At 38.6% G+C, this 26,002-nt stretch overlaps 1 protein-coding gene across 4 annotated transcripts in view; it reads right to left on the reverse strand.

The window, feature by feature from the left end:
• slc5a5 (solute carrier family 5 member 5) overlaps positions 1-26,002 on the reverse strand; it is a 58,088-nt gene that overhangs the window by 28,293 nt on the left and 3,793 nt on the right. For 2 of the 4 annotated variants that reach the window (XR_009803678.1, XM_061883354.1), the window contains 5 exons: positions 10,351-10,720; positions 7,440-7,505; positions 404-455; positions 248-315; positions 8-162 (listed from right to left, as the gene is read on the reverse strand). Coding sequence is in view for 3 of the 4 variants with exons in the window: in XM_061883354.1 (XP_061739338.1) it covers positions 8-162; positions 248-315; positions 404-455; positions 7,440-7,505; positions 10,351-10,719 (710 nt within the window). In the remaining variant the exon portion in view is untranslated. Of the gene's footprint in view, positions 1-7; positions 163-247; positions 316-403; positions 456-7,439; positions 7,506-10,350; positions 10,721-17,508; positions 17,833-26,002 lie in introns of those variants that run through there. The other 2 variants (XM_061883355.1, XM_061883356.1) reach the window with 2 other exon arrangements.

Below are 26,002 nucleotides of genomic sequence, written 5' to 3' on the forward strand. Positions count from 1 at the left end.
TACTTACTCGTTAAAATTAAGCCGCGATCCGTTGTTGGCAATTTCCAGTACCACTCCGGGACCACCAACAAGAAGTGTGCCGTGGACGAAAATGGCCACAAAGCCTGAAAGCATGACAATGATCTGGAACACATCGGTCCAGATCACAGCTTTTATGCCCCCCTATTGCAGACATAGGAGAGGAAAAATTAACACAGTTGCTGGTAAATCTAGCTTACGTTAGCGGACACGTTTTCTTGATTTTTACCAGTGTTGTGTACAGGGTGCAGATGATTCCAGTCGAGAAAATAGACAGCCACAAATTGAGTCCAGTAGCTGGAAGTGAATATGCATTGAAGTAAAAAAAAATGCTTCACACAGCCTGTAAAATTTGTGTATGGTCATGTTAAGTCACGTAACCTCCCTTGTTTGAGGATCAGTGCTGGTGCATAGATGACAACGCCTGTGTAAAGCACCTGGGGACAGGAACCAGATAAAAAAAACTTGAAGGTGTCAAACCCACTGACAATGCTAGATATAGCTGTCCTATATCACCCAAAAGACAAGATTATTCTATCACAAAGTAACCGCCAGAGGTGGGTAGTAACGCGCTACATTTACTACGTCACATCTACTTCAGTAACTCTTGGGATAAATTGTACTTCTAAGAGTATTTTAAATGTAACGTACTTTTATTTTTACTTGAGTATATTAATAGAGAAGAAACACTACTTTTACTCCGCTCCATTTATCTACATTCAACTCGCTACTCGCTACTGATTTTTATCGATCTGTTAATGCACGCTTTGTTTGTTTTGTTTTGTCAGACAGACCTTCAATGTAGGATCTATCACATGCCTGCGTTTCACCAATCAAATACAGTCACTGGTGACGTTAAACCCCGTTTCACCAATCAAACAGAGCCAGGTGGTCACATGATTAACTGCAGACTTTTTTTTTTAATAAACCTTTATTTATAAATTTCAACATATACAAGCAGTTGAAAATAATGATCAAAGTAAGTACAAAAACAGTACAAAACTGTATAAATACCTTACAAAACAGCACCAGGGGGTTGTAAATTCAAAGTAACTAAAATAGAATGCAATATATATATATATATATATATATATATATATACATATATATATATATAATAAACAAAGTGCAAAGCAATAAATTCTTGGGAATTATAATTAATCATAAACTGTGTTGGAAACCGCATATTCAATATATTAAGGGAAAAATATCCAAATCTATTGCTATTCTTTATAAAGTAAGACACATGCTGAATAAGACAGGCCTGCATATGTTTTATTATTCTTTTATTTTTCCATATTTAACGTATTGTGTTGTAATTTGGGGAAATGTTTATAAAACAAACATAGACCCAATAATAAAACTTCAAAAAAGGGTCATTAGAATAATACACAAAGCCTGCTACTATGAACATACCAATCCATTATTTATGAGTTCAAATGTATTAAAATTTTCAGACATTGTGTTTTTAAAATCAATGGAAATTATGTTTCGAGTAAAGAACAACAGCCTTCCAGCTTGTATTCTCAGGCTATTTCATTTAAGAGTAAAAAACAAAATTTACGGGGGATATCGATTTTTGAAATAGGTAAAACAAGAACAAATATAAAATACAAATGTATTACAGTTTTAGGAGTAAAATGGTGGAACAAGCTCAGTGATGAGCTGAAGACATGCACTTCTTTGGTAAGGTTTAAGAAAACATTGAAAGGTGAAATAATTGAAAATTATAAATTATAAAACAATTACTTTCATCCCATTGATTTTTTTATTTTTTTTTTAACGTTGATGTTCCAGGCAATCTAAGCTTCAGTGAAGGTATAGGATAGGCAAATATAAGCTTTGGCTTCAGCCTATTCCTTTTTTTGTCATTCTTTTTCTTTTCTTTCGTGTGTAAATGTGCATAATTGTATACATATAACATATACTGTAAAACTGATCACACAAAATGGTTGAATGATTTGATTGATTATATGACCGAAATAAACTTATTTCATTCATTCATTCATTCATAGGCTCACTCAATCTCAGTAAATAACTCATATTTGGAACACAGCATCATCGTTTTCACAGATTTTTGGTTGTTAGAGGTAGAGTGTTTTAATGTAGAGTTCTAAATGTTTTTTAAAGGAACAAAAACAGGTTGGGTATTGAGAAACTTATATTTATAAATATAAAACTAGCCAATAGTATAATGAGGTTGCAAAGGTAAAATTCATTTTCAAATTGTTTTTCAATACAGTGTCAAACCAAATATATATTATTTAATGTATATTATTGTTTTAGTTGCTTAAGAGATATTCCTGGCTCTGAATTTGTTCATTGCTATTTTTATGTTTTTGTGCATTACTTGTTGCCGTCACCATTAAACGAACAGGTTACTCATCAGTTACTGAGTACTTGAGTAGTTTTTTCACAACATACCTTTTACTTTCACTCAAGTAAATATTTGGGTGACTACTCTTTACTTTTACTTGAGTAATATTACTCTAAAGCAACAGTACTCTTACTTGAGTACAATATCTGGTTACTCTACCCACCGCTGCTAACCGCTGTATGTGTATTGAAATAAATTAACATTAAACAATTTGGTATTACAATGTAACGGTTTGCAGTAATGGCAATTTAGTGTGTAATAATCCACAAATATTTATGATATAATTGTAATAAAAAAACGGTTAACAGCTTTGTTGTAAGGTTTCAGCAAATGTACTCATGGTATTAGTGCAGTACAGGCCAAAAGTTTGGACACACCTAATTTCAACGGGTTTTCTTTAATTTCATGATTATTTACATCAGGGGTCACCAACCTTTTTGAAACCAAGAGCTACTTCTTGGGTACTGATTAATGCGAAGGGCTACCAGTTTGATTGATACACACTTAAATAAATTGCCAGTAATAGCCAATTTTCTCAATTTACCTTTAATAAATAAATCTATATATATATAAAAAAAATGGGTATTTCTGTCTATCATTCCATCATACTTTTGTTTTCCTTTTACGGAAGGTTTTTTGTAGAGAATAAATGATGAAAAAAAACACTTAATTGAACGATTTAAAAGAGGAGAAACCACGAAAAAATTGAAAATTTAATTTTGAAACATAGTTTATCTTCAATTTCGACTCTTTAAAATTCAAAATTCAACCGAAAAAAAAGAAAAGAAAAATTAGCTGATTCGAATCTTTTTGAAAAAATTAAAAAAAGAATTCATGGAACATCATTAGTCATTTTTCCTGATTAAGATTCATTTTAGAATTTTGATGACATGTTTTAAATAGGTTACAATCCAATCTGCACTTTTTTAGAATATATAACAAATTGGACCAAGCTCTATTTCTAAAAAAGACAAATCTTAATTTTTTTTAGATTTTCCAGAACCTTTTGATGATATTATGGACCGTAGATGTTGAAATCCCTAAATTTCTTGCAATTGCACTTTGAGAAACGTTGTTCTTAAACTGTTTGACTATTTGCTCAAGCAGTTGTGGACAAAGGGGTGTTTTTATACCCAATCATGACACCTACCTGTTCCCAATTAGCCTGCACACCTGTGGGATGTTCCAAATAAGTGTTTGATGAGCATTCCTCAACTTTATCAGTATTTATTGCCACCTTTCCCTACTTGTTTGTCACGTGTTCCTGGCATCAAATTCTAAAGTTAATGATTATTTGCAAAAAAAAAAAGTTTATCAGTTTGAACATCAAATATGTTGTCTTTGTAGCATATTCAACTGAATATGGGTTGAAAAGGATTTTCAAATCATTGTATTTCGTTTGTATTTACATCTAACACAACTTTCCAACTCATATGAAAACGGGGTGTGTGTATATATATATATATATATATATATATATAAAAACACACACACACACACATATATATATGTATACATATGCACACACACACATATATATATATGTATACATATGCACACATATATACATATACATACATACATACGTATATGTACATATATATATACATACATATATACATATACATACATACATACATATATGTACATATACATACATACATACATACATGTACATATGTATATATATATATAATTTCTGCGATTCCATCATCTCTAAGCCTATCACTGCGTTGAGTCCATTTTCTATGGCCAATTACACAAGCGGGTCCAGCTTTCCAAACGCCTATCAAATGCCCGATTCCATCTTTTGGCTGCCCGATCACAGCGTGAATGCAAATTTTTTTGGCCCGGTCCTTCAGAGCAATCATTTGTAAACTGAGTTGTTTGTACTTCTTGTAGCGGCAAATAACTTTATGGCCTGTAGGCCTAATATTAATTTCACTATTAACAATTTATTTCGTTATTATGTTGTGACAATGAATTGTTGTCTGTTTTCATTATTCATGCATATAACTAAAGACCCTTGCTTTGGCATTTTGGATGTAATGTCTGATTATTAGCTGTCGCATTTTTGCCATCGTTGCTTGTGTTCGGTTTAATTATTTTGTTAAAATGTTCTTTGGTCAAATTCAATAATAACTTATTTTATATCGAACATGCTTGTGCTGTGTATCATAGCTGATTTTATTGAAAAAATTGAGAACTGAAGTCATGAAAATACCTTATTTTCTTAGCCCCCGCCCCACGAATCAGTCAAGCCCCCCCTTAGTGCCCAGGGAGAAAAAATCCTGGAGCCGTCCCTGCCACCAGCTAGTTTATGTTACCATTAGTGGTTCGACAGAACACAATTGTTTTTAAATTGTTTTTATTAATAAGTCAGGTAATAAAAAAGATTTGTCTCATTAGCAAGTACACACAGGGAGCGAGTGCAAACATACAAAAAACAGTCCAAGAGAAGCAACATCTAATTCGCAGTCATGTTGTTGTTATGATAGATAACGACAGCGCACAGTAACCATCCAAATCGCTATTATTAGCTAATGACACCCGCGCGTTCACGTGTTACGTACATGTGTAGTTATGTCATTGCGTCTAGAAGTCATAAGAGTACGGAATATTTACGCTTAAAATACATAGGAAGGGGAGCCTTCTAGGCCAGTGTTTTTCAACCACTGTGCCGCGGCACACAAGTGCACTGTAAGATATATTTTGGTGTGCCGTGGGAGATTATGTAATTTCTCCTAATTGGGTTAAAATACTTTTTTGCAAACCACTAATTATAATCCGCAAATGTGCCGTTGTTGAGTGTCTGTGCTGTCTAGAGCTCGGCAGAGTAACCGTGTAATACTCTTCCATTTCTGTAAGTGGCAGCAGGTAGATAATTGCTTTGTAAATGTCGGGGACGACGACAATGGTTTGGAGGTATCACACCAGGAACCACACCAAAATCACATAGAAAGCATAAACCAAAAGAGAAATATAAAAACTTATTTTATTTTATTACTTTGTTTTGGAACATCTTATGTTCAAGCCACCTGGTGGCAGGTGAGGCACTGCCTCACTTGCCTCCCCTGACACCACGTCACTGAGTGAGCCTATGGCTTTGCATTTTGTTTATTTTACATATATATATATTTTGTATTCTATTTTAGTTACTTTGAATTTACAACACCCTGGCGCTGTTTTGTACGTTTTTTATACTGTTTTTGTACTTACTTTGATTATTATTTTCAACTGTTTGTTACGTATCGTCTCGATTACTGTAACGTATTATTTTCGGGTCTCCCCATGTCTAGCATTAAACGATTACAGTTGGTACAAAATGTGGCTGCTAGACTTTTGACAAGAACAAAAAAGTTTGATCACAACACGCCTATACTGGCTCACCTGCACTGGCTTCCTGTGCACTTAAGATATGACTTTAAGGTTTTACTACTTACGTATAAAATCCTACACTGTCTAGCTCCATCCTATCTTGCCGATTGTATTGTACCATATGTCCCGGCAAGAAATCTGCGTTCAAAAGACTCTGGCTTATTAGTGATTCCTAAAGCCCAAAAAAAGTCTGCGGGCTATAGAGCGTTTTCCGTTCGGGCTCCAGTACTCTGGAATGCCCTCCCGGTAACAGTTCGAGATGCCACCTCAGTAGAAGCATTTAAGTCTCACCTTAAAACTCATTTGTATACTCTAGCCTTTAAATAGACCTCCTTTTGATCTGCCGCTTGATCTGCCGCTTCTTTTCTTTTTCTCCTCTGTCCCTACCTCCCTTGTGGAGGGGGTCCGGTCCGATGACCATGGATGAAGTACTGACTGTCCAGAGTCGAGAACCAGGATGGACCACTCGTCGGGACCCAGGATGGATCGCTCGCCTGTGTATCGGTTGGGGACATCTCTACGCTGCTGATCCGCCTCCGCTTGGGATAGTTTCCTGTGGATGGGACTCTCGCCTCTGTCTTGGATCCACTTTGAACTGAACTCTCGCGGCTGTGTTGGAGCCACTATGGATTGAACTTTCACAGTATCATGTTAGACCCGCTCGACATCCATTGCTTTCGGTCCCCTAGAGGGTGGGTGTTGCCCACATTTGAGGTCCTCTCCAAGGTTTCTCATAGTCATCATTGTCACTGGCGTCCCACTGGGTGTGAGTTTTCCTTGCCCTTATGTGGGTTCTTCCGAGGATGTCGTAGTGGTTTGTACAGTCCTTTGAGACATTTGTGATTTAGGGCTCTACAAATAAACATTGATTGATTGATTGACTGTTGGTAAATGTTTAAATTTATAAATAAAGGTTTATAAAAAAATTTTTTTTTTAAATGTGCAGTTAATCATGTGACCGTCTGATTGGTGAAACGGAGTCAAATGTCACCAGGGACTGCATTTGATTGGTGAAACGGAGTCATGTGATAGATCCTACTTTGAAGGTCTGTCTGACAAACCAAAACAAACAAAGCGTGCATTAACAGAGTAGCGAGCTGAACGTAGATAAATGGAGCGGAGTAAAAGTAGCGTTTGTTCTCTATAAATATACTCAAGTAAAAGTAAAGTATGTTGCATTAAAACTACTCTTAGACGTACAATTTATCCCAGAAGTTACTCAAGTAGATATAACGGAGTAAATGTAGCGCGTTACTACCCACCTCTGCAGTACACCTACTTTGAGACAAGAGCTATAGTGATGCATGGTTGGTTATGATTTAAATTCATATCCAACAATTGCGAGAACAACTTTTTACTGTCAATATCAGCTGCTGAGTTTCATTTTTTAAATGTTTTCTACTGATGGTGTTTTTTTTTCAATGACAATAAATGGGCCTTGGCTCATAAGAGGTTGAAAAACACTGCCCTAGGCATCTGTGTAAATATTGCAAACAACCCCTTTAATGTGTTTATGTTAATGAATTCATATTTGTTCTAACAGCCTGCCCGGTATAACAATTTACTTACATCAATAAATGAAATGTCCAAATATGACACAGTTGAAAAGAACAAAAAAGTAGCATACTACTGATTTCACATCAAAGAGTAAAACAAAGTGTCTTACTGTGGCCACGAGAAACTGGACACTGCCGAGCAGCTGCATCCCTCTTCCAAACCTAATCTTCAGATACTGTGACAAGCAGACACCTGCACTTAGTAGACGGCATAAAAATCTACACACACATTCCTAACGTATCATTCTTCACCTCTTATATTTACTACCTTTGATCACCACTCGGGACCTTTCAACGATTTGGTCAAGTTATTGAGTTAATTAACATTACTTCTCATGCGGAATATTCAATTATCATACGGCCATTTTTGAACTGATTATCCACCATAAGAACAAATGTGCTGTATTTTCCGAGCTATGGATCACACCGGTATTTAGGCCGCACCCACCAAATTTTTGAAGAATTTTTTTTTTTTCCGTATACTAGCCGCACCGGAAAATAAGCTGCAGATTTAAAGGCCTACTGAAACCCACTACTACCGACCACGCAGTCTGATAGTTTATATATCAATGATGAAATATTAACATTGCAACACATGCCAATACGGCCAGTTCAGTTTACTAAATTGCAATTATAAATTTCCCGGGAGTTTCCTGTTGAAAACGTCGCGGAATGATGATGCGTGTTTGTGACCTTATTGGTTGGAGGGGACATATTAGCCCATCACCACACACAGCTAAAAGTAATCTATTTTCATCGCATAATTACACAGTTTTGTGGACATCTGTGTCGCTGAATCGTTTGCAATTTGTTCAATTAATAATGGAGACGTCAAATAAGAATGCTGTCGGTGGAAAGCTGTGTATTGCAGCTGCCTTTAGCAACCGAAAGACAGCAGGTGTTTCTTTGTTTGTTGTGAAGCTTAAACACAGAGCGGTCAAGCGAACATGTTTCTCTACATCAACCAGCAAGTTTTTGGATGGGAAAATTGTGATAGTAAGTCGGCTCTTACCAGAGACTTGAGTGGATTACGCGACCTCATCCTGCAGTTCAAAAAGGAAGCTGTGATCTTGGCTCCTCGGCTTCTCTCAGAGACACTGGCGTTCACCGCAGCCATCCGACTTTATAATCTCACTAAAATACTATTAACACAATAAGCAGATAAGGGATTTTCCAGAATTATCCTAATAAATGTGTCTAATTACATCTGGAAAACGCTCCCACTGCCGACGCCTTTTTTTTTTTGTGCTTCACTCTAATTTTCCTCATCCACGAATCTTTCATCCTCGCTCAAATTCATGGGGAAATCGTCGCTTTCTCTGTCCGAATTGCTCTTGCTACTGGTGGCTCACATTATAAACAATGTGAGGATGTGAGGAAACCTTACACCGGTGACGACACGCGCACACCGTCTGCTACTTCCGGTACAGGCAAGGCTTTTTTATTAGCGACCAAAAGTTGCAAACTTTATCGTCGATGTTCTCTACTAAATCCTTTCAGCAAAAATATAGCAATATCGCGAAATGATCAAGTATGACACATAGAATGGACCTGCTATCCCCGTTTGAATAAGAAAATCTCATTTCAGTAGGACTTCAAACCGGTAGGAAACACTATGTAAATATTTATTTACATACCTTAATTGTTTACAAACGGTGCCTGTCACAGGGCAGTAAATCAGCTGATCAAACAAAACAGAAGTCATCGTCATGGACCCTCTAGCTGCGGAAGCTAGCTCTCCAATCAGCGAAACAGACTAAAATAACTCCACGGTGACATTTTCGTGAATTTACAAAACTGAAACAATACAAAAAGAATGCCATTGTAAGTTAATAATACTAACACAGAAACTGGTAAACGTTTTCGGATGTTTGCTAATGCTAACAAAACTAGCTTGATTACATTACAATAGCACATACAAATACGCATGAAAACACTCCTGCAAACACCACAAACGGGACGGTTTAGTAAGTATGAATTGTTTTACAAACCCTGTTTCCATATGAGTTGGGAAATTGTGTTAGATGTAAATATAAACTAAATACAATGATTTGCAAATCATTTTCAACCCATATTCAGTTGAATATGCTACAAAGACAACATATTTGATGTTCAAACTGATAACCCTTAATGCTGAAAGATACATACAGGTTTTGGAACAACATATGCTGCAATCTAAGCGCCGTCTTTTTCATGGACGCCCCTGCTTATTTCAGCAAGACAATGCCAAGCCACATTCAGCACGTGTTACAACAGCGTGGTTTCATTCAAAAAGAGTGCGGATACTTTCCTGGCCTGTCTGCAGTCCAGACCTGTCTCCCATCGAAAATGTGTGGTGCATTATGAAGCGTGAAATATGACAGCGGAGACCCCGGACTGTTGAATGACTGAAGCTCTACATAAAACAAGAATGGGAAAGAATTCCACTTTCAAAGCTTCAACAATTAGTTTCCTCAGTTCCCAAACGTTTATTGAGTGTTGTTAAAAGAAAAGTTGATGTAACACACTGCTGAACATGCCCTTTCCCAACTACTTTAGCACGTGTTGCAGCCATAAAATTCTAAGTTAATTATTATTTGCAAAAAAAAAATAAAGTTTATGAGTTAGAACATCAAATATCTTGTCTTTGTAGTGCATTCAATTGAATATGGGTTGAAAAGGATTTACAAATCATTGTATTCCGTTTACATTTACATCCAACACAATTTCCCAACTCATATGGAAACGGGGTTTGTAGTTATATTGTAAAACTTACAAATGTTGCTTGGTATGATGAATAAATACGCCTTTCAAGCAGAAACGCTATGGACGGTTTTGCTTCCGGTTGAAGGCATGAAACAAGAACTACATTTTCTACCTGTAGCACGTGAAGTAAGCGAACTCGAACTATGGCTGTTAGTGAAGAAGAATTAATTAATTAGCTGCACCATTTTATAAGCTGCAGGGATCAAATCGTTGGAAAAAGTTAAAGTCCGGAAAACATGGCGCTTAAGTTTGATTATGAGGAAAGTTGATTATTACCTGATTGGTGCTTTTTATACGAAGGCGGAAGAAAACGGGCAGGAACAGGTAGGCTGTCAGCAGAGAGTTGATGCTCTGGCCGAGGCACATGTAGAGGAATTTGAAGCCAAAGCGAAAAGCTTCTGATGGAACTCCCAAAACCTGGACGGCCGACATAAAGCTGGCGCAGAGGGAGAGTCCGACGGGCACCGCTGGCAAACTGCGACCGCCGGTGAAGAAGTCGTCAGTGTTTGCACTGTCTGGCTGCTTCTTCAGGGCCTGATAGAGTCCTATGGCCATGGAGATCATGGGCATTGCAGCAAAGACCACATAGTCCGCTGTGACAAAGCTTTGTGAGGATGGATCGCTGGTTGATTGTGTTGTCATCATTCTATTTGACAGAAAGAAAACTCATTGTCTCATCTCTTATCTTTTCACTTTTCACAGTTGTACTGTATCTCCACAGCCTCACCTGTCATGACATGATGTATACAAACTAGGACTGTCAAATGAAGTATTTTAATCGGATTAATCACATTTAAATTCTTTATTAATTCCAATTAACAACACTTTTAAATTTGGATTATTCACGATTAAGCACACGTACATTTGGATTAACAATTATTAAACACACTATTACATTTGGATTAACCATGATTAAGCACACTACTACATTTGGATTAACCATGATTAAGCACACAATTACATTTGGATTAACCATGATTAAGCACACAATTACATTTGGATTAACCATGATTAAGCACACTATTACATTTGGATTAACCATGATTAAGTACACTATTACATTTGGATTAACCATGATTAAGCACACTATTACATTCGGATTAACCATGATTAAGCACACTATTACATTTGGATTAACCATTGTTAATCACACTATTACATTTGGATTAACCATGATTAAGCACACTAATAAATTCGGATTAACCATGATTAAGCACTCTATTAAATTTAGACGAACCATGATTAAGCACACTATTAAAATTACATTAACCATTATTACTCACACTATTACTTTTGGATTAACCATGATTAGGAACGCTAATAAATTTGGATTAACCATAATTAAGCACCCTATTAAATTTGGAATAACCATGATAAAGCACACTATGACATTTGGATTAACCATGATTAAGCACACTATTACATTTTGATTAACCATGATTAGGCACATTATTACATTTGGATTAACCATGATTAAGCACACTATTAAAATTACATTAACCATGATTACTCACACTATTACTTTTGGATTAACCATGATTAGGAACACTAATAAATTTGGATTAACCATAATTAAACACCATATTAAATTTGGATTAACCATGATTAAGCACATTATTACATTTGGATTAACCATTATTAAGCACACTATTACATTTCGATTAACCATGATTAAGCACACTATCAAATTTGGAATAACCATGATAAAGCACACTATGACATTTGGATTAACCATGATTAAGCACACTATTACATTTTGATTAACCATGATTAGGCACATTATTACATTTGGATTAACCATGATTAAGCACACTATTAAAATTACATTAACCATGATTACTCACACTATTACTTTTGGATTAACCATGATTAGGAACACTAATAAATTTGGATTAACCATAATTAAACACCATATTAAATTTGGATTAACCATGATTAAGCACATTATTACATTTGGATTAACCATGGTTAAGCACACTATTAAATTTAGATTAACCATGATTAAGCACACTATTACATTTGGATTAACCATGATTAAGCGCATTATTTCATTTGGATTAACCATGATTAAGCACACTATGACATTTGGATTAACCATGATTAATCACACTCATACATTCTGATTAATCATGATTAAGCATACTACTACATTTGGATTAACCATGATTAAGCACGCAATTACATTTGGACCAACCATGATTAAGCACACAATTACATTTGGATTAACCATGATTAAGCACACAATTACATTTGGACCAACCATGATTAAGCACACTATTACATTTGGATTAACCATGATTAAGCACACAATTACATTTGGACTAACCATGATTAAGCACACTATTACATTTGGATTAACCATGATTAAGCACACTATTACATTTGGATTAACCATGATTAAGCACACAATTACATTTGGACTAACCATGATTAAGCACACTATTACATTTGGATTAACCATGATTAAGCACACAATTTCATTTGGACTAACCATGATTAAGCACACTATTACATTTGGACTAACCATGAGTAAGCACACAATTACATTTGGACTAACCATGATTAAGCACACTATTACATTTGGATTAACCATGATTAAGCACACAATTACATTTGGACCAACCATGATTAAGCACACTATTACATTTGGATTAACCATGATTAAGCACACAATTACATTTGGATTAACCATGATTAAGCACACAATTACATTTGGACTAACCATGATTAAGCACACTATTACATTTGGATTAACCATGATTAAGCACACTATTACATTTGGATTAACCATGATTAAGCACACAATTACATTTGGACTAACCATGATTAAGCACACTATTACATTTGGATTAACCATGATTAAGCACACAATTACATTTGGACTAACCATGATTAAGCACACTATTACATTTGGATTAACCATGATTAAGCACACAATTACATTTGGACCAACCGTGATTAAGCACACTATTACATTTGGATTAACCATGATTAAGCACACTATTACATTTGGATTAACCATGATTAAGCACACAATTACATTTGGATTAACCATGATTTAGCACACTATTACATTTGGATTAACCATGATTAAGCACACTATTACATTTGGATTAACCATGATTAAGCACACTATTACATTTGGATTAACCATGATTAAGCACACAATTACATTTGGACTAACCATGATTAAGCACACTATTACATTTGGATTAACCATGATTAAGCACACAATTACATTTGGACTAACCATGATTAAGCACACTATTACATTTGGATTAACCATGATTAAGCACACAATTACATTTGGACCAACCATGATTAAGCACACAATTACATTTGGACTAACCATGATTAAGCACACTATTACATTTGGATTAACCATGATTAAGCACACAATTACATTTGGACTAACCATGATTAAGCACACTATTACATTTGGATTAACCATGATTAAGCACACAATTACATTTGGACCAACCGTGATTAAGCACACTATTACATTTGGATTAACCATGATTAAGCACACTATTACATTTGGATTAACCATGATTAAGCACACAATTACATTTGGATTAACCATGATTTAGCACACTATTACATTTGGATTAACCATGATTAAGCACACAATTACATTTGGACCAACCATGATTAAGCACACTATTACATTTGGATTAACCATGATTAAACACACTATTACATTTGGATTAACCATGATTAAGCACACAATTACATTTGGATTAAGTTTTTTTGCTTGACTGACTGGACATTCTTCCCTCCTGTCCTTCCCAGGTGCTCTATATCAGTGATGATGTCAATGACTATTCTTCTTCTTCGTTTTACGGTGGATCGCAACCAGCATTATTAGGTGCAGACTGCCACCTACTGTACTAGAGTGTGTATTGTCAGGGTGAGTTCTTATGTTAAAGACTACATTGGCTGGAAGATTCTATCAACATATAACACATTCACAAGTGCACACATTCCAGGAGCGAGGCGTACCAAGGTTCATTCCCTGCACTTCACTTCTCCATATCTTCCACTTACTTTTCTCAATCACCAAACGTTTGAGTTCACAACTTCACAAGGGGAGTTTTGTTAACTCCCCTTTAAAGGCCTACTGAAAAGAGATTTACTTATTTAAACGGGTATAGCAGGTCCATTCTATGTGTCATACTTGATCATTTCGCGATATTGCCATATTTTTGATGAAAGGATATAGTAGAGAACATCGACGATAAAGTTCGCAACTTTTGGTCGCTAATAAAAAAATCTTTGCCTGTACCGGAAGTAACAGACGATGTACGCGTGATGTCACGGGTTGTAGGGCTTCTCACATCTGAACATTGTTTACAATCATGGCCACCAGCAGCGAGAGCGATTCGGACCGAGAAAGCGACGATTTCCCCTTTAATTTGAGCGAAGATGAAAGATTTGTGGATGAGGAAAGTTAGAGTGAAGGGGTAGAGAGAAAAAAAAGGCGAGGGCAGTGGGAGCAATTCAGATGTTATTAGACACATTTATTAGGATAATTCTGGAAAATCCCTCATCTGCTTATTGTGTTACTAGTGTTTTAGTGAGATTATATGGTACCTAAAAGTCGGAGGGGTGTGGTGACCGCCAGTGTCTCTGAGGGAAGCCACGTTTCTCGACGAGGCTAAGGCAGCCGTTGGGGCCAGGCTGATCTTTTTTCCCCCCTCCTCCGCGATGGAAGCATCCCACGTTCGGAGGAGGCCGGTCGGAGGAGGTAAGAGAGTCCACAGCTGCTTCTTTGACAGGTGCACGAGAAAAGACGCAAGCTATCTGCTCATGTCTACGGTAAGAGCCGACATATTACCACCATTTTCTCACTGAAACCTGCCGGTTGACATGTGGTAGGGAACCATGTTCCCTTGACCGCTCTGTTCCATGGTAAAGCTTCACCGTCATCTTTAGGGAATGTAAACAAAGAAACACCGGCTATGTTTGTGTTGCTACAGCCGGCCGCAATACACCGCTTTCCACCAACAGCTTTCTTCTTTGACATCTCCATCATTAATTGAACAAATTGCAAAAGATTCAGCAGCGCAGATGTCCAGAATACTGTGTAATTCTGCAATTAAAGCAGACGACTTTTAGCTGTGATCGGTGCTGCAAGAAAATGTCCGCTACAATCCGTGAAGTCACGCGCACGCGTCATCATACGCGTCATCATTCCGCGGCGTTTTCAACAGGATACTTTGCGGGAAATTTGAAATTGCAATTTAGTAAACTAACCCGGCCGTATTGGCATGTGTTGCATTGTTAATATTTCATCATTGATATATAAACTATCAGACTGTGTCGTCGGTAGTAGTGGGTTTCAGTAGGCCTTTAACCCTTCGGACTCCTCGCTGAGGGCGCGGGTCATTTCTTTAGAACATTTCTATTTTCCTTTTTATCTCTACCTGCTAATTCCATCGTCGCCAACAACACATTTAATTGATCATTAAATGGTAACCAGTCATCACATTTTTCCCCCCGTCCATTGTGTCACTTTAATGCAGTGGTTCTTAACCTTGTTGGAGGTACCGAACCCCACCAGTTTCATATGCGCACTCACCAAAACCTTCTTTAGTGAAAAAAAAATATATATATATATTTTTTCAAATTCAAGTCAAAGTTCTATCCATCCATATTCCACCGCTTATTTCCTTTGGGGTTGCGGGGTGAGCTGGACCCTATCTCAGCTACAAACGGGCGGAAGGCAGGGTACACCCTGGACAAGTCGCCACCTCATCACAGGGCCAACACAGATAGAAAGACAACATTCACACTCACATTCACACACTAGGGCCAATTTAGTGTTGCCAATCAACCTATCCCCAGGTGCATGTCTTTGAAAGTGGGAGGAAGCCGGATTACCCGAACGGAACCCACGCAGTCACGGGGAGATCATGCAAATTCCGAGCCCGGGATTGAACCCAGGACTACTCGGGACCTTCGTATTGTGAAGCAAGACCCACTAACCCCTCCCCCACCGTGCTGCCCCAAGTCAAAGTTATATGTTTTTTTTACTGGGGCACAAAATGAACCGTGCATGAACATCACTTTGTTCAAAGAACAAAACCAACACGGTGCATGAACTCACAACAAATTAAACACCTGCAAATCAGATGGAAAATTAGAGGGAACGTTGTTTGGGGGTATCCATAATACTCTATAGGGAGAAGTTTTTATTACACGATCAGTCGGGTGTGTCTTGACCTCCGCGGTAGAGGCTCCGCCGAATGCCTGAGGCCGACCCACCAAACCCCTAGGGCAGTGGTTCTCAATCTTTTTTCAGTGATGTACCCCCTGTGAACATGTTTTTAATTCAAGTACCCCCTGATCAGAGCAAAGCATTTTGGTTGAAGAAAAGAGATAAAGAAGTAAAATACAGTACTGTGTCATCAGTTTCTGATTTATTAAATTGTATAACAGTGCAAAATATTGCTCATTTGTAGTGGTCTTTCTTGAACTATTTGGAAAAAAATATATAAAAATAACTAAAAACTTGTTGAAAAATAAACAAGTGATTCAATTATAAATAAAGATTTCTACACATAGAAGTAATCATCAACTTAAAGTGCCCTCTTTGGGGATTGTAATAGAGATCCATCTGGATTCATCAACTTCATTCTAAACATTTCTTCACAAAAAAAAAAAAAATCTTTAACATCAATATTTATGGATTATGTCCACAAAAAATCTACCTGTCAACACTGAATATTGCATTGTGGCATTTCTTTTCACAGTTTATGAACTTCCACTCATATTTTCTTGAAGTATTATTCAATATATATATTTATAAAGGATTTTTGAATTGTTGCTATTTTTGGAATATTTTTGAAAAATCTCACGTACCCTTTGGCATACCTTCAAGTACCCCCAGGGGTACGCGTACCCCCATTTGAGAACCGATGCCCTAGGGTTCGATCGAAGCCAGGTCAAGAACCACTGGTCTAAGTCCAGAGTATGTAAAGTCACCATAAAAAATGGACAATGAAGGTGACCTCCGCGGCAGAGGCTCCACCGAACCCCTGAGGCCGACTCACCGAACCCCTAGGGTTCGATCGAACCCAGGTTAAGAACCACTGCTTTAGTGCCATAGGGAACCAAATAATCTTTATTGTACTTTCACAAATGGCCTCCAACCGCAGAATTTATCGTATCATACGAACTGACTCCAACCCGTTGCTCTTTTAGGCTAAGACCGACGACCCAGGGTAGCCTATTTGCTTACTGGTCAGTGAAGCAGCCCGTCACGGTAGTCTAGACCGCTATTTACCACTATTATGAAGAGGCGGGTAAGGTCAAAAATACACTCAAAATTCCTATAATACTACAATTCTGTCCATGTGGTCCAAAACAATGTTTGACTTAAAGACTGCAGGACAGACTCCTAATGCAGATTTTACAAAAGGCTCTGCTTACCTTGATTTCTGTTTCGGCCTTGTGAGTCTGTCCAAAAGAGTGCAAGAAACGTCCAATCCTCACGGAGCCCCCAAATGGCTGCGCGCGACCAGTCTTCCTCTCAGGGGAAAAAACACACTGGTTGATCCCAAGATCTTTTGGATGACATATATGTTGAGTAAAAAGGACCCCAGAGACAGAATGGTACACTACCAAGTCTAACTAAAGCTTCAGGAGAGCAGCCCTTACAATGTGACAATAGCCTCAGCAAGAAGAGGTCTAAATCCAAACAAAAGGATTCGGTTTTTGTGGGGCGAAACTTCCCCTCTCGCCCAAAAAGGAACCCAGCTAAGGCCTTCAAATCAGATAACAACTTGCCAAAACAGCTCTGTGCGCCGATCAACAGGAGCCCTTGAGACAAAACAAAGAGTTTACCAGTGGACATAAGATAAAAGCAAGGAGATCACGATGAGACGCACTACATTGGAAAATACTAGCGTCTTTAAACATGACTATGGATTAAGAAAGAACACTTAAAACATCTCATTCTCGCAATTAGGGGTGTGACGGTACACAAAAATTTCGGTTTGGTACGTACCTCGGTTTAGAGGTCACGGTTCGGTTCATTTTCGGTACAATAAGAAAACAACAAAATATACATTTTTTGGTTATTTATTTACCAAATTTGTAAACAATGGCTTTATCCTATTAACATTGGGAACACTATAATAATTCTGCCCACGTTAATCCACATTAAACTGCCTCAAGTTGTTGCTTTGATTAAATAAAATGACAAAACCTTTCTTCTACATATAAAAAGTGCAACATTAAACAGTTTCCATTGAAACTCTTCATGTCAACTCATCATGCGTAATTTATTACAGCGTTTGGGAAGCCTGTAGTTGACTTTTATTATGTAAATGTTGTATTTTTATCAACATGTGATAGCAGGGAAACTGCTATTCAAAACTGGGCTGCTACATTACTAATGATTCATGTAACTATAGCTGAAAAATAGTACAATTGCAATAGGAGAGACTATTCATCCCTAAACACAATAGAATTCAATGAAATAACAGACAGACAGGGCTTTGCTGCTCCTAACACACACACACACGCACGCACGCACGCACGCACGCACACACACACACACACACACACACACACACACACACACACACACACACACACACACATACACACATCCATCCATCCATCCATCCATTTTCTACCGCTTATTCCCTTTCGGGGTCGCGGGGGGCGCTGGCGCCTATCTCAGCTACAATCGGGCGGAAGGCGGGGTACACCCTGGACAAGTCGCCACCTCATCGCAGGGCCAACACAGATAGACAGACAACATACACACACACACAGCAAAATGAGCTAACGTTACGCTAAAAGCTAATTAGCCTTCATCTCAAGCCTATACTGTGAGCGAGCTGAGCTGCTGAGCTGCAGTTTAAGTTTCTAGAAGGTCAACGGGTTCATAGTGATGTTTGTAATAGTTGTGACTTGGAAGTGTTTAGTATAATTTGAGTCCGCTCCTCCCCTGCTAAACAAATATCTCTGCTCGACGCTAAAGCATTGACTACATCGCTCTGAAGTCTGTACAGGGCTTACACACCTCCTCTTTCTGCTGTAAAAATTCTGAATGATCCACTTGACACTCCCGTGGGGAAACTTTGCTTTGATCAAAAAAATAACAGAAAAATCCGCAGCTTATTCCAAAATGATTGTGTGTCTGTCTCCTATGTAATTTCCTTATGGAATAATGTTGTAAATGACATCTGTTGGACCAAAACGTGGTCCCTTCCTAACAGGTATTTACTTACCAACAAAGTCAAAGAGATATCATTTAAAATCATCCACCGCTATTACCCTGTAAAGACTGTGATGGTTAGATACAAAAAGGACATTGATGTTACCTGCACCTTTTGTAACATGCACCCAGAGACTGTTAACCACTTGTTTTGGACTTGTGAAAACACTCGATCACTATGGCAGGGCATCTGTCGCTTCATCCTGGACAATATTTATGACAAATTTGTGCTTTACTTTAAAGATGTGATTTTTTGGTTTTACACTGTATGAACAAACATTTGAAAAGGAATTCTACCTTTGCAACCTCATTATTTTATTGGCTAAGTTTTATATTCATAAATGTAAGTTTCTTAATACCCGTCCTATCTTTTGTGCCTTTAAAAAAGATCTGGAACTTTACATTAAAACGCTCTCTACCTCTAACAACAAAAAAGCTGTGAAAACTATGATGCTGTGTTCCAAATTTAAGTTGTTTGATGAATCTGAATAAGCCTACGGCTTTGCATTTTGTTTATTATTTATATATATATGTTTGTATTCTTTTTTTATTATTTTGAACTTACAACCCCCTGGCGCTGTTTTGTACTGTTTTCATAATGTTTTATAATGTTGTATATTGTTGTTTGTCTTACTGTTTGTAATTGTTGAAATTTATAAATAAACCTTTAAAAAAAAAAAAAAAAAAGTCTGAATACGCACTGCTGATTGGCTGTTACATCGCTCTGAATACGCACTGCTGATTGGCTTTGTGTGTAACCAATCAGATGGTTGTGTGGGCGGGACAATGAGGCAGAGACAGAGGCAGAAAGCAGAGCAGCTTTTGAAGACTTCCATCCATTTTCTACCGCTTATTGGTGGCAGAGGGGTTAGTGCGTCTGCCTCACAATACGAAGGTCCTGCAGTCCTGGGTTCAAATCCAGGCTCGGGATCTTTCTGTGTGGAGTTTGCATGTTCTCCCCGTGAATGCGTGGGTTCCCTCCGGGTACTCCGGCTTCCTCCCACTTCCAAAGACATGCACCTGGGGATAGGTTGATTGGCAACACTAAATTGGCCCTAGTGTGTGAGTGTGAATGTTGTCTGTCTATCTGTGTTGGCCCTGCGATGAGGTGGCGACTTGTCCAGGGTGTACCCCGCCTTCCGCCCGATTGTAGCTGAGATAGGCGCCAGCGCCCCCCGCGACCCCGAAAGGGAATAAGCGGTAGAAAATGGATGGGCTTTTGAAGACTTCTGCTTCCGAACTCGTTCGATACGCCCACGTGCCGAACCGATTCGATACAAATACACGTACCGTTACACCCCTACTCGCAATACATATTTAATATGTATTTAAACAGACCCAAAACAAAATGCGGGCAGCACGGTGACACAGGGTGCACAATACAAAGTTCCTGAGTTTGATCTTTCTGTGTGGAGTTTGCATGTTCTACCCTCCGGCTACTCCGGCTTCCTCCCACCTCCAAAGACATGCACCTGGGGATAGGTTGATTGGCGACACTAAATTGGCCCTAGTGTGTGAATGTGAGTGTGTTGGCCCTGCGATGAGGTGGCGACTTGTCCAGGGTGTACACCGCCTTCCGCCCGATTGTAGCTGAGATAGGCGCCAGCGCCCCCGCGACCCCGAAAGGGAATAAGCGGTAGAAAATGGATGGATGGATGGTGTGAGTGTGAATGTTGCCTGTATATCTGTGTTGGCCCAGCTATGAGGTGGAAACTTGTCCAGGGTGTACACCGCCTTCCGCTTGAAAATGCAGCTGAGATAGGCTCCATCACCCCCCACGACCACGAAAGGGTCAAGCGGTAGGAAATCGATGGATGGATGGAAAACAAAATACAACAAAAACATTTACTAAATAGAAAAAAACCTGTGGTCTTAAAGGGGAACTGCACTTATTTTGGAATTTTGCCTCTCATTCACAATCCTACGATAGAAAAGGACGGCGTGGCGCAGTGGAAGAGTGGCCGTGCGCAACCCGAGGGTCCCTGGTTCAATCCCCAGCTAGTACCAACCTCGTCACGTCCGTTGTGTCCTGAGTAAGACACTTCACCCTTGCTCCTGATGGGTGCTGGTTGGCACCTTGCATGGCAGCTCCCTCCATCAGTGTGTGAATGTGTGTGTGAATGGGTAAATGTGGAAATAGTGTCAAAGCGCTTTGAGTACCTTGAAGGTAGAAAAGCGCTATACAAGTACAACCCATTTATCATTTAACCCATTTAAAAGAACACGTCTTTTTTTTTTTTAGGATTCTAAAGAAAAAAAACACACATCCAAGATGCGGCTAATGGGAGTCACCATTGTAGCCTTTTAAACCCTGTGAAACCACTTAAAAACACTCCATCAATGTTTTATATACACACTGGAAGTATACATATAAAGTAGTAACAGACACATTTATAACATACATCGTTAATATGTAAAATATTCACAATTTTTTGGGGGTAATTTTATTTGTTACTGGAACTTGTTTCCATAGCGCATTGATTTCCGTTCCCATAGCAACGCACTTCCGACTTCCAGCAGCAATTGTGTGTTCTTGTCTCTCATAATGATTTTGAAGATAGGAAGAAAAAAAAAAAAGTGCATTTTCCCTTTAATACATTTCGGCCTGATTGTGAGGTAAGGGCTGATCGATATACTCGATATATCACGGGTTTGTCTCTGTGCGATATAAAAAATGACTATATTGTGATATTCGAGTATACGTTCTCACGCAGTTGCTTTTAGCTGCGGGCATTACACTACAGGTTCTTCTCACTCTTTCTAGTTTCTCCTTCTCACAGAGACATAAAACAAGTGCACCTTCTTACATACGTCACTTTCTGTCGCGTGTGCAACGTCATAGACCCTCGCAGAGCAGAGAGGTATCGACAATGGATAACGTTAGCTGAGGTGCTGGCGGAGCTGTGCGAGTGGTAATACAAGAGAAAGAAGGTGCGAATCTGTTAACAAATTAAGGAAGAATTAATTCCCAAGAAAAACAGCATGGGATCCATCGTCTGGCGGTGGGTTGGCTTCAAACGGGAAGATGTCGAACAGACAACCGTAATATGTCAAGTATGCAGTAAAAGCGTTGCTAAAAAAAGTAGCAGCACTGCTAATTTGTAGCTTTTGAAAAGTCACCCGCGAGAGAATGAGGAATGCTTGAAACTCCGCATGTCAACATCTCCGTTCGGTGCCACACCAACAAAAGGATCAAGCAACCGATTCCAGATCAACACCGTATGAAAAAAGTAGTCAACAACAGAAGGAGGTAACGTCTGCAGTAAACTACCACATAGCGAAGGACATACACTATTTGATTTCCTAATATGTAGCTCATTTTTATTTGGCAGTTATTGGAATATCTTGTGTGACATCATGCACAAAAGTGCACTTTATTTGTTTTAAACTATTGTAGTGGCGTTCTGTACAAAAAGTGCACTTTGATTTAGTGTTGTTTTGATATGTCATCTAAGTGACATCGTGCACAAAAGTGCACCCGTAGCTTGTTTTAAAATGTCTCTGACAATCTAGCACTTTCTGTTTTGGAAATGACATGAATGTTTGTGCCACTGCTTAATAACTGTTTAATAAATACAGTTTTGGTAAATTGACTTAGTTGTGATTTCCCTCTCTGCATGAAAGTTTAACATGAGCATATATTAATGCAGTATGAAGAAGAATGTTTTAATGTAGACACATAGAATCATCATACTGCTGTGATTAAATGCATTGTTAATTCAAGGCTAAGGCAAAATATCGAGATATGTATCGTGACATGGCCCGAAAATATTAACATATTAATAAAAGGCCATATCGCCTAGCCCTATCGTGAGGTCAACATTGAAGTATGCGACTATTTAACAGAAAACATTAATACAGTACTATATTGTCTATGAAACGCTATAATAAGGACACAATGTGCTCATCGACAATTGTTTCGCTGAACAGTTCGTAAATAACGTAGCAACGGAAACATTTGATCAAACTTAATCAATTAATTTATTACAGCTAATGACAATCTGTCAACTGTCAATTCTTCAACACACACACACACAGACACACACACACACACACGCACACACACACACACACGCACACACACACACACACACACACACACACACACACACAAACAAACAGCAGTCAATGCAAGCTCTTACATGCCACGTCTTTACAAACCAAAAAGATATCTTAACATCACAATAACATCAGAGTGTTTATAATAATAAGTACAGCTACAGATTATCATGTACATGAAACCAGAAAGAAGAAGCTGTTGTAACGTGCATACGTCACCATAACGACACATTATACAGCATCTAGCGCAGCCTGGATTGGATCGCCCTTTTTAAATTTAAATAGTAATCTTTCAACGACAATTACAAGCGTTAGTAAAACTCCATGTTCCACACAGCAAAAAAGGCGTCATGGAAAAACCTGCCACACTAGTATTAAAGGCCTACTGAAACCCACTACTACCGACCACGCAGTCTGATGGTTTATATATCAATGATGAAATATTAACAATGCAACACATGCCAATACGGCCTTTTTAGTTTACTAAATTCCATCCATTTTCTACCGCTTATTCCCTTTCGGGGTCACGGGGGGCGCTGGCGCCTATCTCAGCTACAATCGGGCGGAAGGCAGGGTACACCCTGGACAAGTCGCCACCTCATCGCAGGGCTAACACAGATAGACAGACAACATTCACACTCACATTCACACACTAGGGCCAATTTAGTGTTGCCAATCAACCTATCCCCAGGTGCATGTCTTTGGAAGTGGGAGGAAGCCGGAGCACCCGGAGGGAACCCACGCATTCACGGGGAGAACATGCAAACTCCACACAGAAAGATCCCGAGCCTGGATTTGAACCCAGGACTGCAGGAACTTCGTATTGTGAGGCAGACGCACTAACCCCTCTGCCACCGTGAAGCCCTAGTTTACTAAATTGCAATTTAAAATTCCCCGCGAGTTTCTTGTTGAAAACGTCGCGGAATGATGACGCGTAGGCGTGACGTCACGGACTGTCAGGAAATAGCGCTGCACCACTCGCGGCTAAAAGTCGTCTGCTTTAACCGCATAATTACACAGTATTTTGGACATCTGTGTTGCTTAATCTTTTGCAATTTGTTCATTTAATAATGGAGACTATAAAGAACAATGCTGTTGGTGGAGAGCGGTGGATTGCAGCTGTCTTTAGCACCGAGACACAGCCGGTGTTTCTTTGTTTGTTGTGAAGCAGAAGGGTCAAGCGAACATGTTTTCTCTACGTCAACCAGCATGTTTTTGGATGGGGAAATTGTGATATACATCTTACCGGAGACATCAGTGGATTATTCGTCGTCCTGCAGTAGCTGTTTAAAAGGCAGCTGTGAGCTTGGCTCCTCGGCTTCTCTCTGAGACACTGCGTGTTCAGCGCAGCCATCCGACCTCGAGGTATGTCTTTACAAGCTTTAAAATCTCACTAAAACACTATTAAAACAATAAGCAGATAAGGGATCTTCCAGAACTATTCTAGTAAATGTGTCTATTACATGTGAAACGCTCACACTGCCGCCGCCCAAAGCCGTTGCCTTTTTTTTTCTTCATTCTAGTCCTTCACTATCCTCGCTCAAACTAATGGGGAAATTGTCGCTATCTCGGTCCCAATTGCTCTTACTGCTGGTGGCTCCCATTATAAACAATGTGAATATGTGTGGAGCCCTAAAACTCGTGACGTCACGCGCACATACTTCCGGCAAAGGCAGGGCTTTTCTATTAGCGACCAAAAGTTGCGAACTTTATCGTCAATGTTCTCTACTAAATCCTTTCAGCAAAAATGTGGCAAAATCGCAAAATGATCAAGTATGACACATAGAATGGACCTGCTATCCCCGTTTGAATAAGAACATCTCATTTCAGTAGGCCTTTAACCTAGCCTTCACTCACAACTTAAGCACCTTTGTCAAATTTACGCCAAGTGGGAGAATACGAATAGTAAGAGAAAAGTGCATAACTTTAAACACGTTAAAAAAACAAAACACTTCAGCATGAACGGGAAAATTTATATAGGAGAACTAAACAAACTTAGCAGTTTAAGTCTTGATTACACAGGTGGAATTCAGAGTAGAAACCGGAACAAGAAGTGACAAGTATAGTTTTCTCTGGAATTTTTTCTGGAATTTAAGAGTAGAAACCAGGATAGGCAGTGGCGAGTATTTCCTCTCTGATTTAGTGTGCTTATCTGAGTGCCCTTAGCAGGCAGCACTTAGTTAAGGCTGAGTTGAGGGCATGGCTGACTGGCTGTTCATTTATGACTTCATTATTTTCTGCTCTGTAGAATCTACAGCCTATGTAATATATTTAATGTATGTGTGATATCATTATTCCTGATAATCGGACTATAAATTCAGAAAAAATCCCACTAAGAGGCGCTGGAGTACTCTGGATTACCACACTGTGAGTCACCATGACGGAGGGAAGCGTACATGGGTTAGCAAGTGCATGTTGCCACTTCCAGAGAGGAAGCCAGAGTTTTGTTTTTAACAATAGGTTAGATGCAAGAACAATGTTTTTAATGTTCTGCTGAAATAATGAAAAATTGTCCAGCACCCCCCGCAACCCTGAAAAGGAAAATGGATGGATGTAGCTGCCAATTTGGAGGATTTCATATCCAAGCCCAAAAACAGATAAAAGAGAAGGTACTTTAACATAAGTTTTCCTAGAGAA

The sequence above is a fragment of the Nerophis ophidion genome, linkage group LG22, assembly GCF_033978795.1.
Source record: "Nerophis ophidion isolate RoL-2023_Sa linkage group LG22, RoL_Noph_v1.0, whole genome shotgun sequence".
Taxonomy (NCBI): Eukaryota; Metazoa; Chordata; class Actinopteri; order Syngnathiformes; family Syngnathidae; genus Nerophis; species Nerophis ophidion.